Genomic DNA, 14264 nt, shown 5'->3' with positions numbered 1-14264 from the left:
AAGTCACAAACTAGTCTTCTCTTTTGGCCCCTATCCTGGTACTAAAGGAATATAATTGTCAGTGGCTTAACTCAGTAGACGTTCATGACCAGTGGGAGATTCTCCCTCACATAGTGATTCAAGAACTCAAGTTCCTTCCATCCTGTAGCTCCATAGTCCTCTAGGGCTTTTAAGTCTTTTACCTTCAGCTAATAGAAAATAAAAGAGTCACTTTCTCTTTCTCTTTAATACTGACTCATGTTCACATTCAGTACTAGTTACCTGGTCCCTCGTAAATACAAAGGACTGGAAAATGTCATTCCTGCTTAATGGTGACTCTGCACTGAGGAGGGCAGTGTGGAGTTTTGTTGGACAGTTAACCATCTTTATGACAGAGGGCCCATCCTATTAAGTTATTTCCAGAATTTTTTTCAGCTAGGAGAGTCTGATAGGAGAAAAGACCCTAGTCATCTTTTAAAGTTCCAAGGAGTTTAAGAGACAAAACTCTTTTTGGCGACAGAAAGTTTAGCACGTCTGCTTAAATGAACTACTTTTGTAACTTTATAATAACTTATATGAAGTACAGCCTGGCCACACCTGAGAGAAGCATGAAGCTGTACCCCTGGAGAATATATGGTAGATGCTAGCATTTCCAATCTTGCTTCTCCCAGCAGCACCAAAAATAGTTTGTTTTATTTTATCATTATTTATATAAGATGAAATCACATGATACTTATTTAATAATGATAAAATAAAAACTAGCATTTTTATTCATTATGTTCCAAGTACTGTGAAAAGTTCCATATATGTTTTAAACATTATCCTATCTTCTCCTACAACTATATGTAGTAACTATCATAATGCCATAAAAGTGAGGATGAAAGGTGAATCACCTAAGGTCTTCCAACTAAAACCCAATTTCATCTGATTCCAAAGACTGCATCATTAATCACTCTGTTAAAATTGTGCAACACATCATTGCAAGAGACACCTCATTATGAATTCAAATAGAAATTGTATACACACCTACAAAATTTTTAAAAATTATCTCCTTAGTTTCTCACTGTTTGAGGGGTGCATGTGACCTGGAACATGGAGAAGCCCCCCCAGACATGTGCTGCTTGTTTCAGATGAACCTGGGGTTATGTCCCACTTCATGGGCATGCTCTGTCTTCATGGGCAAGACATTTTAGTCTCTCTGAGCTCACTTGTCTCATAGGATTTCTGTGAGAGGTAGTTTATTTTGCAAAACTCTTTTAAAGTGACAAAACACAGTAAGCATTAAATACATGTAGACTATTGTTGCTGTCACCATCATCAACCATGATCTTCATCATCACCTCTAAGCACTAATATGACCCAGTGTGACTGAGGTGATGCCAGTTCTCTTGGCATTCTGTGCAGATAGTGAAAGTCCTAAACCCCACAAGGTTTACTGAAAAATATCCCCAAATATCTTGGGATGTATCTTCCCCAAAATGTATCTTCCCAGGAATGGACCCCTCAGGGATACCAGTGCATATTTGAGACTTCAGAATTTCTCTCCCCTACCAGGTTCAACTGGGTTAGGCTCACTTCATTTTGAAGCATCTCAGGCTCTTACTGGTTTCCCAGGGAATGGTTTCTTAGGTCTGCACTGCCCTAGGTGATCAGAGGGACTGGAATGGCTGAGTCAGAGGCCTTGAGAAACACTATACAGCTTGACCAAAGTCAACCAGGCCAGCAAGGGCCACTAGGAAGAGAACTCTAATAGAAGTCATCTCCAAGGGGACACTTACCTCCTGGGGTAGCATTGAAGGAACAGAAACAGAAGGGAAAGTAGCTTTGTATTCACCCTCATCAAATCCTTTTGCATTTTTGTCCTTTGAGTCTACACTGCTGGAAGTATTTGAGTAAAGATGAGCCTGCCCAAATGCGGCCCCTGGATCCACCTCTCACCACCTCCTCAGGGAAGACCCCAGAAGTACATCCTGGCTGTACCTATGAGAAGCATGAAGATGCAACCCTGGAAAATATTGGGCAGGTAGTAGCCAATCTGGTGCTTTCTAGTAGCACTCCCCTGAACCCACCAAAATAGCTGGTCATGTTTCTTTCTTTCCCACACTTGTTCAATGTTTTTTAGTATAGTTCTGAACAGGGTGGGTCTTCAACCAGTAAAATCTGGAAGCTGAGTGTTTGGTCATGGTGGCACCTCAGTTTAAGACTTTAGGTCCCACCTTAGAGTTGTTTAAGAGGGAAATTCTGTAGGGGAGGGGTGCCCCTAAACTGGCAGTACTGAAGGCTTTGGTGGTGGAAGAGGAGGTGCAAGAGGGAGGGCTTATCTCCATACTTATAGAATCCATTAGTTTCTAGAGCATCTTTCATCTCAGGCATATTATCCATCTATACACAGTGACTCAACCTGAGGATTGGGAAGAAGTTCAGTGGAAGAAGAGGTGCTTGTGGTGGGGACAGGTTTCCAAAAAAGGAGGCAGAGATGTTGTGTCCTATGGTCTCCCTGATGACAATCAATTCATGTGGCCTTGAGTGTTAATTGTGTATTGGATGCCACACACAGGACTCATCATCTTATCTCTGAGTAAGCAGGTATTGGTTCCAATCTACTGATAAGAAAACTGATGAGGAGGAAATCACTTACCTGAAGCCACAAGGCTAGTAAGTGGCAGAAATTTTAATACTTGGTATATGTTCATTGGTAAGTGAGTTAATTCAAAATCATGGAACCCAAAGATTGACTGGGATCCTATTTAGAATAAGATGTAATCCATGTTTGTATAAATATGTCAAAATATACTCTACTGTTGTGTATAACTAAAAAGGAAAAAAAATAAAAAATATTCTCCAGGGATTCATCTTTATGCTTCTCACAAGTACAGCCAGGATGCACTGCTGAGGGCCTCCCCAAGAAGGTGTGCAAGATGGATCCAGGGGCTGCATTTGAATAAAGGCAGGCTCATCTTTACTCAAATGCTCCCAGCAGTGAAGACTCAAAGGACAAAAATGCCAAAAGGATTTAATAAGGGTGCTTCTGTGAAGCAGTGGCCAGCCATAAGAACCTTGTTCCAGGCAGTGCTACTGAAGTGTGGTTCACCCACAGGCAGATCAGCATCACCTAAGACTTCTTAGAAATGCAGACTGTATACAGGGTGCCATGTCTCAAATTTGAAATTTGGGATGCTGAGGCAGGAGGATTGCATGTTTGAGGTCAGCCTTAAAAAAAAATTTTTTTTAAAGGGCTGGAGATAAAGCTTAGTGGTAAAGTGACCCTGGGCTTATTTCCCAGTATCAAAAAAAGAAGAAGAAAGAGGAAGAAGTGCAGATTCTCAGGCTTCATCCCAAACCTTCTGAGCCGAACTCTCCAGGGGTAAGGCCCCAAATTTCCTTTACCAAGCTGTCCCAAGATTCCAATGCTTGCTAAAGTTTGAAGAGCACCAATCTAGCATTTTTGGCAATTTTATGCCACTTAAACCAGGATTCTGACAGGAGGTGGGGGAAGAGCAGGGACTCTGGCATTACTGAGGGAATCAGAGGCTTTTCTATAAACTTCTCTCTTAGCCCAGACCTGTCATTCCATACATGGTGGGAACCCATGATTTTGTCCATCATAGGTGCTCAGAGAAGCACATAGCAGGTCCTAAGGAAGGACTTACTAAACTAAATTAGGTATCCCTCACTGCTCTGGGCGAAGCAGGAGCCAGTGATCAAAATGCAGCAGAGGAGGAGGGGGACACTTCATCGGGAGAACTCTGCCATTGTTATGATGTGAAAGGGTGTGAAGGGGCACTGCCTTCCCTGCCATCCTCACTGGCCAAGCAAAGGGCCATTTCTGCTGGACACTGGGATGGGGGAGAGAGATGATAACAAAAGACGGGTCTGACAATCTATGGCGTCTAGGCCTGTGTGAAGAAGAGGAGCCCCAAAGGTAGAGAGACTTGAAAAAAGGTGAAGATGCAATTCTTTCTGAACTGGGCTTTCTGCAAATACAGCCCAGGGCTGGGGCATTGTGGGTGACTACTAGATAGCCATTAAATTAAATAGAAACCCCCAGAAAAGGGCTCAATCACATTTGCTGGGATTCTGATTTTACCACGTAGCTTAATTTCCATTTTCTTCTGTTTCTCTATCCCCTTCATCAATAATTTTCTTTCCTCCTCATCTAAAATCAACCTCTTTCCTCTATCACTGCCATTTCCTACCCTATCCTTCTCAACTTGCCCGAGTCACCTGCCCTATCAAATGAGCCCCACCCATACTCCCCATTTGCTAAAAATCCTTCCATCCAAAGAATCAATAAGTAATTTGTAAAGCAGGAAGCATAGAAAGGGCTGTGGGAAATGGTTGTGAATGAGGTAGTTTGTGTTTTTCCAACTTTTGCCAAGCAAGTATTATCTAGAAAAACAGGTGCACCCTCCTCCCCTTCAGCCACCTCTCCATTAAAATGTTTTAATTACTTCCTGAATGCTAGAAAGATAATTAAAAGGCAGTGTTCAGACCAAAAATTCAAGCCATCCTCTTCAATCAGGGTAAAATTGTCTGATCGAAAAGCTAATTAAGCAGTGAATATAGTGGCTCTCACTGGAAAGAGTTAGTTTGGCATTTCAGAAGATCCTGCTTCTCTCTGTCCAGGCCCCAGGCTCCTCCACCATCACCAGGGTTCATTATGCTCCTGATGCTGTGTTGGTGGCAAGAGAATCAACCAGATCTGGCCCTGTTCTCGAGGGGCTGGCAACCTGGAAAAAAGAGCACTGTGGTGTTTGAACAGCTTCATGGAAAAAATAGACAAAGAAGTGCCATCGGTGCCAATGGGGCACAGGTGGACAGGAAGTCGGGCGGGGTGAGGCAGTGGGGCAGAGAGCAAGTCTCCTTGTTTAGAATCTGTTAAGCCAGATCAAGGGGGTCCCTAGGGGCCTTCAGGAGAAACACAAGCCCTCTGCATCTGTAAGAATGATTTGGATGTCTGGATTTTGTTTTGTTCCCCAGGGAGATGATCCTTACCTTGCATCAGCTCCTCAAAGGGGCATGACCCTAATAAAGGGCCAGCAACCACTGAGACTCTGTCTTCCTTCCAATGAATGCTTCAAGACTTGTTGGGCAAAGTGCAACTTGGGGTCCTTTTGGGATATTGAAGGCGAACTGGCAGTTGGTGACTTGCTCCTATCTCCTAGAGTTTCCATGTAGGTGAAGCGTCAAGAGCTTTGAGGTGTTCCACCAAGTTCCTTGGCTTTACATTGAGGAGGTGGAGGTGACTGCCATTTGCTCCTGCAAGCTGGCTCCTCCCCAGGGTTCTCCATCCCCACAGGATGATCCCATCCCTCCTGGCAGCCCCAGTCACCTCTCTTGCCATCCCAGGCCTAGCTTAGTGACCACCCACCCTCCCATATGGACAACCGTCCTTTCTCAGTTGTGCTCATCCCATCTCCCCAGCCTTTCTATCATGCTCTCTGCAGCACTAGCAACCTCTTCTGGGTGTTTCTTTCTTCGTCCTTTGCCTGAAACAGCTGTCTTCTGAGGACACCTTTTCCCCATGGCTCCCTAGCGGTGGCTCTTCTCTCTCCCACACACTGTAGTCTGTGGGGCCTGGAGATGGGTCCATGTGCTTCTTGCTCCCCACTACTTCTATTACACTGCCTCTCCTCTTTTCCTTCCAAAGCCCCAGCCCTTTGAAATGAATGTCATCTTTCTGTGCCTCCTTTCTGTTGCCTACATTTCCTGATATAGATGGCTCACTTGCCCCTCCATGACTCTTTCCCATAGCATCTATATTCAGCAGTGGTACCATCCCCTTCAGAGGCATTCTGGAAATGCATGGGCTTTGTTTATTTTCTAATGTAGTTGTGCCCCAGGATTTATGTTGAAATTTACATTGTTTTGGTACAAATATCTTCCCTTATTGCTTTATGTTTTAGGGCATCCCATTATTTTTCTTTAAAGAAATCATAGTAGCTTATAATAGTTTTATGAATTTGATTTCAGGATAGGAAAGAGTATATTAAAATATACTTGTTATAAAAAGAGAATACTTCATCTGGTAGCACTGAGGATGGCTTATGCCTCTCTATTACTCCAAGGGTCTTTTCTTCTAGCCCACTTCAGCCCCTAATCAAGTGGTCACCCCCTAGACCCATAATCAAGTGGTTATTCCCTAGACCCATCAATATTAATAACCACATTACTTCCAAAATCTGGATTTGAGTCTGGCCATCATCCAATCTTATAGTTCACTGACTCTAGCAATTCTCCAGCCTCATGAACACCTCCTGCCCTTGACTCTATCACTCTCTATTTTCCATGATCATCTTTTGTATCCTCAATTCTTCCCTTCCCTGCCTAGACTCCAAGGTCCACCATGATACCACTTACTTGCAAACATGAATAACTGTCATATCTGCTTACCCAGAAAAGCAATTTATGTTAGTTAAACTTATAACCTTCTTACTCCTCACATATACCTGAGCAAGCAATTGAAGATGTGGAGAAAAATTACATAACCTATGACTAAACACACTTGAGATTTATGGCCACAAATCTCAAATGGGGACTCAATGCAGCCAGATTATTTTATCACACCTACCTCAAAAATGCACTTTCCAAGATATTTCTCTCTCCACAAAAACTCAACATATCCTCCTTGATCCCTTCCACCTTAGCTGATGATCTCTTGGGAGACAAAGATGCACTTGGATGAGAACCACTTCTATCATTCTACTTCCACCTATGCCCACCAAGCCAGTGGCCATACCTCACTTTACTTGAGTTGCCCTCTCAACAATATTGAAGAGTTCCCATGCTCTCTTTCTTTTTTTTTTTTTTTTGGCATTTCAAGAGACTTGATTTTACTGGATCATGTATTATCAGTATAAATAAATGCTTTATAGACTCACATTCATTGCTACCTTAAATAAGACAGTGACTGGTCAATCACAAAACCCTGGCTTGGTTTCTGAGCATTTTACTGGTATATACAGCCTTTTTATGCAAGTTACACAATGAGTTTCTAAAGCTCTCACACTATGGGGCATGCCCTTGCTACTGCCTGAAACAAGTTTATTGCCTTCAGCCCAAGACACTGGATGAAAGACAATTTATTATTTTTATGTACAGAAATGCAACAGTGTACGTTTATCCCAGTTTAGTGGCGAGTTCTTTGGCCTTTGCCTTTTCCAGCTTGGCAATGCGAGCCACAGATTTTGGACCCAGGACATTGCCTCCCCAGTGGCAACGGATCTCATCATATCTGTCATTGTAGTTGGTTCTGATAGCTTCCACCAACTTAGCCAGAGCTCCTTAGTCTTCCAAGTTAACCTGTGTGAAGGCAGCAGTGGTGCACATCTTCCTGTGAACCAGAGGGCCAGCCTAGCCTTCCCCTTGATGATGCAGTAAGGGGCTCCCATCTTGCGACACAGGGCAGGCAGGAAGACAACCAGCTCGATGGGATCCACATCATGTGCGATCACTACCAGCTGAGCCTTCTTGTTCTCCACCAAAGTGGTGACAGTATTGACTCCTGCTCGAAGGACAGGTGGTCTCTTTGTGGGAACATCCCCTTTGCCAGCAGCCTTCTTCTCAGCCAGGGCCAACAGCCTCTGCTTCTTTTCCTGCTTGGTCTTGGGTCTGTACTTGTGGGCAAGCTTAAGCAGCTGGGTGGCTGTTTGGCGGTCCAAGGCCTGGGTGAACTGGTTAATCGCAGGAGGCACTTTCAGCCGCTTATAGAGAAAAGCCCTTTGCCGCTGTAGCCGGTTGTAGTGGGGCCATTTTACAAAGCTAGTAAGGTCCTTTTTGGGCTGGATGTCCTGTCCAATGCCAAAGTTCTTAGGCCTCTTCTTGAAGAGCGGGTTCACTACCTTCTTAGCCTCCTGCTTCTTGACCATGGCGGGGGCCGGGGCCACCTTCTTCTCCTTGGCCTTCTTTCCCTTTGGCATCTTGGTCGGCTGGAGGAGAGAGCCCATGCTCTCTTTCTTGACACATCCTCGGGTAACTTATGGGTCTCCCCCGCATGCTGGACTTGCTCCTACCCTCTTGATGGCTTCTTCAGAGCCTCTCTGCTGGCTATACCTCTGCCAATGCCTCCACCAAACACCTTCTACCAACATCAGAAGCCCAGGGATCTGCATGGGCCCTCTTCTATCCTATAATATCTCAGCATTTCCAAGGCTTCAAAGTCTACCTGTCCTATTCTGTTTTGGGTTGTTATAAGAAAATATCCAAGACTGTAAATTATAAATAATAGAAATTTATAATAATTCTGGGGTCTAGGAGGTTGAATATCACTGTATGACATCTGTTGAGGGTTTTCTTGCTACATTCTCCCATGGCAAAAGATGAAAGGGCAAGAAAGAACCAACTTTCTCTGTCAAGGTCCTTTAGAGACACCTAATCTCCTTCACAAGGAAGGAGACCTCATGACCTAATTACTTCTTAAAGGCCTCACTTCTTTAGATTATCTCACTGGCAACACCTGAATTTTAAAGATGACACATTCAAACAACAGCACCACCTCTACACCCAAGACCTCCATCTTCAGGCCAGACTTATCCCTAAACTTCAGTTTCACAGGTCCAATTGCCAACCTGACCTTTCAGTTAGATTTCTCATGGGGCATCTTACATTTTCATGACAAAAATACCACTAATCACTGTTGTAGGCTGAATGATGATCCTCAGAGACATTCAGGTCCTAATCTCTTAGCTGTTTAGTTTCCTTAGAAGGAAAAAGATATTAATTTAAAGTTCTTGAATTGAGGAGATTATCCTGGATTATTCAGTTGGGCCCCACATAATATTCTTATGAGAGGGAAGCAGAGAATGATCTGATGACAGAAGCGTAGTTACATATGACAATAAAAGAAAGGGGTTGGAATGATGCAAGAAAGAGATGAAGATGCCAGCAACTTCTAGAAGCTAAAAAAGGAAACAGATTCTCCCTCAAAGCCTTCAGGAAGACCCAGGCCTGGTGACTCCTTCACTTTGGCCCAGTGAGACTGACTTAGCCTTCTAATTTTCAGAATTGTAAGCAAATGCATGCCTGTGGCTTTAGGTCAGTAAATGTGTAGTCATTTGTTACTGCAGCCATAACTAATATAGTCAGTGCCACAAGTCCACATGCTGACCCTGGTGCCCTCCACATCATGGCAAATGGCACTTTTACTCATCCACTGGCTGAGACCAGAAGCTTCAGAGTGGTCCAGATATTTCTCTTTGCTCACACCTCTCCTGTCTGCAGGTCTGTCAGTTCTTCCTCCAGCATACATCCTGCCTCCAACAATGTCTCGCTGTCTCTGCAGCTATAACCCTAATCTTGGCTGCTCTCATTTCCAACCTGAGTTACTACGTCACTTCCTTTAATTATCCCCTCCTACTCTTGTCCATGCCTGCACCAGAATGAATTTTCTGAAGGGTGAATCAGATTCCATCATTCCCCGTAGTAAGCCTCTCAGTGGCTTCCCATTATAGTCAGGATTAAATACAAATTCCTTGTCATGGCCTTAAAGACCCAACCATGGGTTGGCCTCTATCCACTTTATCTCCCTGCACATTAACATTCCTGGGCACACAGACCTTCATTCTGACCATTGTTCATTTCATCCCCACCTCCTATCTTTGGCACTTGTATTTCCTACCCCTAGAGTACTCTCTAGATCTTTGCAGAGGTCCCTCCTTGTCATTTAAATTTTAACTTAAATATCACCACCTCTTTTCCAACTTGTTATAATAGGACCCTTGACTCAGTAGCCAGTGGCTAGCTAACCCTACTTTATTTTCCTTGTAGCATTTGTCAGCATCTGAAATAGTCTGGTTTCTGCCCCATTGTGTGTCTCTCCACCTTAATGTAAGCTCTCTAAGGACAAGACACTGTCTCTGTCACTGCAGTAAATCCAGTGCTTGCACACAGTAGGCGCACACTATTGATTTGCCTTGTTGCCTGGTGTGGCCCATTTCCACTCTACCTCTGCCTCTGGCCAGTACAACTGTATCACATTATCTCTTCTAGGGGTTTTGTATTTCAGCAGCATCAGGCTATTTGTGCAAGGAACTAACCAGCAGAATTTCAGACATCATTCAGCAGGTGTGGAATGACCACAGGGTTTCTTATATGCTGCTTTTAAAAGCACACAATTCATTCAACATCTGCTAAATACTGGGTGCCATGGATACATAATACAGGGAGGAAAAGATATTTATATTGTGCCTCAATGGAAGAATCTGGTTTTCATCAAGCCAAGAAGGAGGCAAATGGAGTCAGAGAGGTAGGCAAAGACACTATTTCATGACTTGGTGTGGTGGACCCTCCACCTTCTCCCTACGGAAGGAAGACTTGTCAAGCCTAGGAAACTAGGCTTGACCCAGTGAGACTGACTTAGACTTCTGATGGGAAGAGAATCATGTGGCTCAGAGCTGGAAGGTAGATTTGAAGAATATAAACCAAACCAATAAGTCCCATCTTACTTCAGGACCTGTATCTGTTTGTAAACTGGGGGAGACCATGGATTTCTCCTGGCAATGGCTCACCATCTCTTGCTTAGCTTTCGTTTTTCTCTTCTCCTTGCTGCCTCAGGTCTCATCATCCACGAGGGACCCTCTGTGTATCGCATCTTTAAAAGGTGGCAGGCTGTCAATCAACAGTGGAAAGTGCTGAACTATGACAAGGCAAAAGACCTAGAGGATCAAAAATCAGGAGGCAGGACAAACCTCCGGACCTCCTCATCTGTCCAGGCCAATGTCCCCTCCTCGGAAGAGGAGGCAGCCAGCAGCCCTGCCCCTGAAGAAGGCCCTGCTCGGGTTACCAGCCACCCCTCAGGCCCTCTGTCCAATCACCACTGTGCTTACACCATCCTGCACATCCTGAGTCACTTGAGACCTCATGAACAGCGGAGTCCCCAGGGCGGCAGCCGAGAGCTCGTCATGAGAGTCACGACAGTGTGACTGGAGAGCCCTGGGAGGAAGGGAAAGAATGCAGGAGACAGGTCAGGTGGGAGGGGCCAGGGAGCAGGTGTGAGAAGGCCAGAGCAGAAGGTGGTGGGCCTCGAGGAGCCCTGGAAAAGGGGGAGCTGGAGGGAGGCTGGCACCAGGAGCAGTTTTGTGATTTCCAGTCACTAGCATTTGCTAACAGCAACGGAAACCAGTACAAGCTCAGCAACCATGGGCAATACAGACAGACAGAGCCTAACACAACGACCTCCCAGATGTATCCAGAGGTGCAGGAGGAGAGGCTGAGGGAGGGCAACACTGTCTGACTGGTGATGGTGCCTGCAGTACACAGGCCACAGAGAGAAAAGGCAAAGGTGACCAAGAGGAAGAGCATTTGAAGCCTGCTCCGTTTCATCCTTGACCTTGTTTCTGTTTCTTCCTGGTCTGTGCTCCTAGGCAGTTGGGGGAGGGGGAGGGACATGTGGGCTGGTAGGGAGGACACACTGGCTTTGGGGTCTCTGGGCTCATCTTGTGGCAGAATTTTTTTGATGATTCAAATGGCTTTAGGGACCCTGGGATGGATGGCGCAGGGAGGGATATGTTGGTGTGAGTCACCAAGGGTATGTCTCCTCCCATGTGAACTTTCCCAGCTGGAACTTCCAATTTCAGGTGGGGTCAAAGAGGGCTTAGGTTTAAAGATGGGTGTCTGTCTGTGCCCTTGTTACTCTATTTCATGGTGATTTGATTCAAAGATCTTTACAGGACACACACACACACATGCACACACACCACGAGGAAAGTTTCATTACTGGTGGGTAACACAAGGACAGTCCTGCTGCTGTGGTTCAGCCTTCAATGCTATCAATCCAGGAGAAACTTTCCCAACTACCCAGCCCACCCATGACCACGTCAGGCTCAATGCCATGCCTCTATAACCTGAGCACAGGCACAGAAGGCCATCCCACCTGGGTCTCCCAGCACAGCTGCTGTGGTACGAGCAGAAGATGGCTGATGTACCCCAAGGTGAGAAATGGAAACCTGGTTAAGTATTCCCTACTGCTTGGGGATCCTCTCCAAAGAGGTGGTTTGGTTAGTACTCAGTGCTGTGTGCTCCCAGGTCCTTCCTGTGCAGCCAGGCAGGCCAAGGGTCCTGACAGGGAACACCATCTTTGGAGCCCACCTGCTAGTTCCTGGGACCCTGCCAGGGAAGGCCACTGGGTAGTCACTTGCAGAGTTTCTTGTTGTCGTTGCACAATGGCCACATCATCCTTGGGGTATTAAAAGGACACTGTCAAGTACTTTTTTAAACTAGTTTTTAGGGTTTTTTAAAACTCTCTGTTGTTTGTAATATTCTCTTAAAGCTTGAAAATAAAATGTCTTTCCCTACCACTAGTGTCCCTTTCCATACTAGAATTCTTCCCTCTTCTTTCCCGTTCTCCCTCTGTGATATAACCTGCCTTCTTTTCCACGTTCTGTCTCTCTCATCCCCAGAGTCTCCTTTTAGCAGGAACTGCAGTGTTTTCATCTCTCCTGTGCGGGTACTGATGGAGCAAGGCAGGCAGATTTGCTCCTGTCAGCATGCAGCATGCGTGTGTTTGTGTGGCTTGTGTGTTTGTGTGTGTACCTACAGGAAAGCACTGTGACTCCAGCTTCTAGGTTTCCTAGCCCAGGAAAAATGCTCCAACTCTCCCAAGGATACAGCCAAGAAACCTAGAAGCTGGGACATGGTGCTGGAAGGAAGCTTGGGGTGCTCCAGCTCCATCCTGATGGGTCGTTTCAAAGAAGCTGATGTAGCCTGAGGAGATGAGAGCAGGACCTCCTTCCTCTGAGAGTTTTCCCTCAAGTATCAGAGAAGAGCCCAAGTCAAGGCTCTGGGAGATGTTAGACCATGTACAGCAGACAAGCCCTCCTCTCCCTTTATCCTGGCCTGGCCCTCCCTTCTTGGGGTCCACAGGTGGTCAGGCAGTGTCATCAACAGAATGTGCACGGGTTTAGGAGGCTTCCTCCCCAGTTAAGCTTATAATTCAGAGGGTTAGAGCATAATTGGTAAGAGACCAGAAGACATTCAAGGAAAACATAAAACAAATGAAAACCAACAACACTGAACAGATAAGTTATTTTTGAATAATGGTCTAGGGACAGGCCATTCAGTTTAATGAAATATTATGAACACTATGGTTGTTTTACATGGATTATCCATTTTTAAAAATATATCAGAATGCAACAAAAATCTGTGTATCATCAGATATTGTGACCGTTAAAGTATCTTTGGTGATTTACAGGACACCTCAGAATACTGTGGACATTCATAGTTGTCATTTGGAATCTGTGTTACTGAAGGAAAGACAATTAATGAAAAATTCTCATAGGATGCTAAAGTTTTCTGGCTCTTGAAGACACATGCTCCAAAAGAGCCAGGACGTGATCTGTCTTGTTCACTGCCATATAACCAGGACCTATAGTAGTGCCTGACACACAATAGGGCTCAAGAAACAATTATGAATAAATAAGACACTCCTGGAAGAGTACAAGAGGATGTACCATCAGTACCAAGGAACATACAGTGCTTTCTGTCTGCCAAACTCTATCCCAAATCTTCAACAACATTTTAACTCTAATTTAATTCTTCAAATCAATGAGAACTACCATCATTTTCATTTCACAGGTAAGTAAAGTGAGACATAGAAAAGCTAAGCATGATGCCCAAGGTCATGGACCTATAAATGGCAACGTCCCAATTGATACCTTAGCAGCCTGGTAGCATGCATTGAGCCGTTAACCACTGTATCACACTGTCTTTTGGAAAAGCAGAAAGGCATTTACTAGGTTTGTCCTGATTCAAAAGGCAATAGAGGGAAATGAGTGAGTCCTACACCAGCTGGACATGACTCAGATGCCAGCCATGTCACATGCCTCTAATGGTCAACTCAGGCCAGTTTCAACTTCTCTATCCCTTATCCAATGGAAAAGTTGATTCCTTCATCAGAGTTTCTAATAATTCAGACCTTTAAATTTTTTTTCCCCAGTTGCCTCCTACTCCAATATCTTGAATCTTCTGAATTCAGGGTTTCCATTCCCTGTCTTCAACAATTCCTTTATTTGAACCCTGTTAAGCCCAAATGTTGGACATGATTCCTTCACATTGATTCTCCCTCCCCTCCAAATATTGTGCCTAACAGCTTTACTGGAAATCTGGAGGTAATTTGAGGTTTATTCACATTAAAACCTGTGGTGAGAAACTTCCATATGGAAGGTTCTTGCCAGGTGGGTGCCTCAAATATAAATGAGATAAAATCACCTTCCAGGATCCCATTGTCTAGTTATTAGATTAATAAGAAGCCCAGCATTTCTCATCAAAATTTTTCTCACAAAAAAGCCTGG

The 14264-nt window shown here is 44.7% G+C and overlaps 1 protein-coding gene and 1 pseudogene across 2 annotated transcripts in view; one reads left to right on the top strand and one right to left on the bottom strand.

The window, feature by feature from the left end:
* MARCHF4 (membrane associated ring-CH-type finger 4) overlaps window positions 1-10898 on the top strand; it is a gene marked incomplete at both ends in the record, with an annotated part of 100536 nt that extends 89638 nt beyond the window's left edge. Inside the window, one exon of the mRNA XM_081261321.1 lies at window positions 10531-10898. Coding sequence (XP_081117447.1) covers window positions 10531-10898 — 368 coding nt within the window. The remainder of the gene's footprint in view (window positions 1-10530) is intronic.
* LOC308631319 (large ribosomal subunit protein eL8-like) lies at window positions 6983-7961 on the bottom strand (annotated as a pseudogene). Its single transcript has one exon. The product of its transcript is annotated as a large ribosomal subunit protein eL8-like (transcript).
* Window positions 10899-14264: the final 3366 nt, after the last annotated feature.

Source organism: Spermophilus citellus (genome assembly GCF_964194105.1).
Source record: "Spermophilus citellus genome assembly, chromosome: 11".
NCBI classification, from domain to species: Eukaryota; Metazoa; Chordata; class Mammalia; order Rodentia; family Sciuridae; genus Spermophilus; species Spermophilus citellus.
This window is presented reverse-complemented; position numbering and strand designations above follow the sequence as displayed.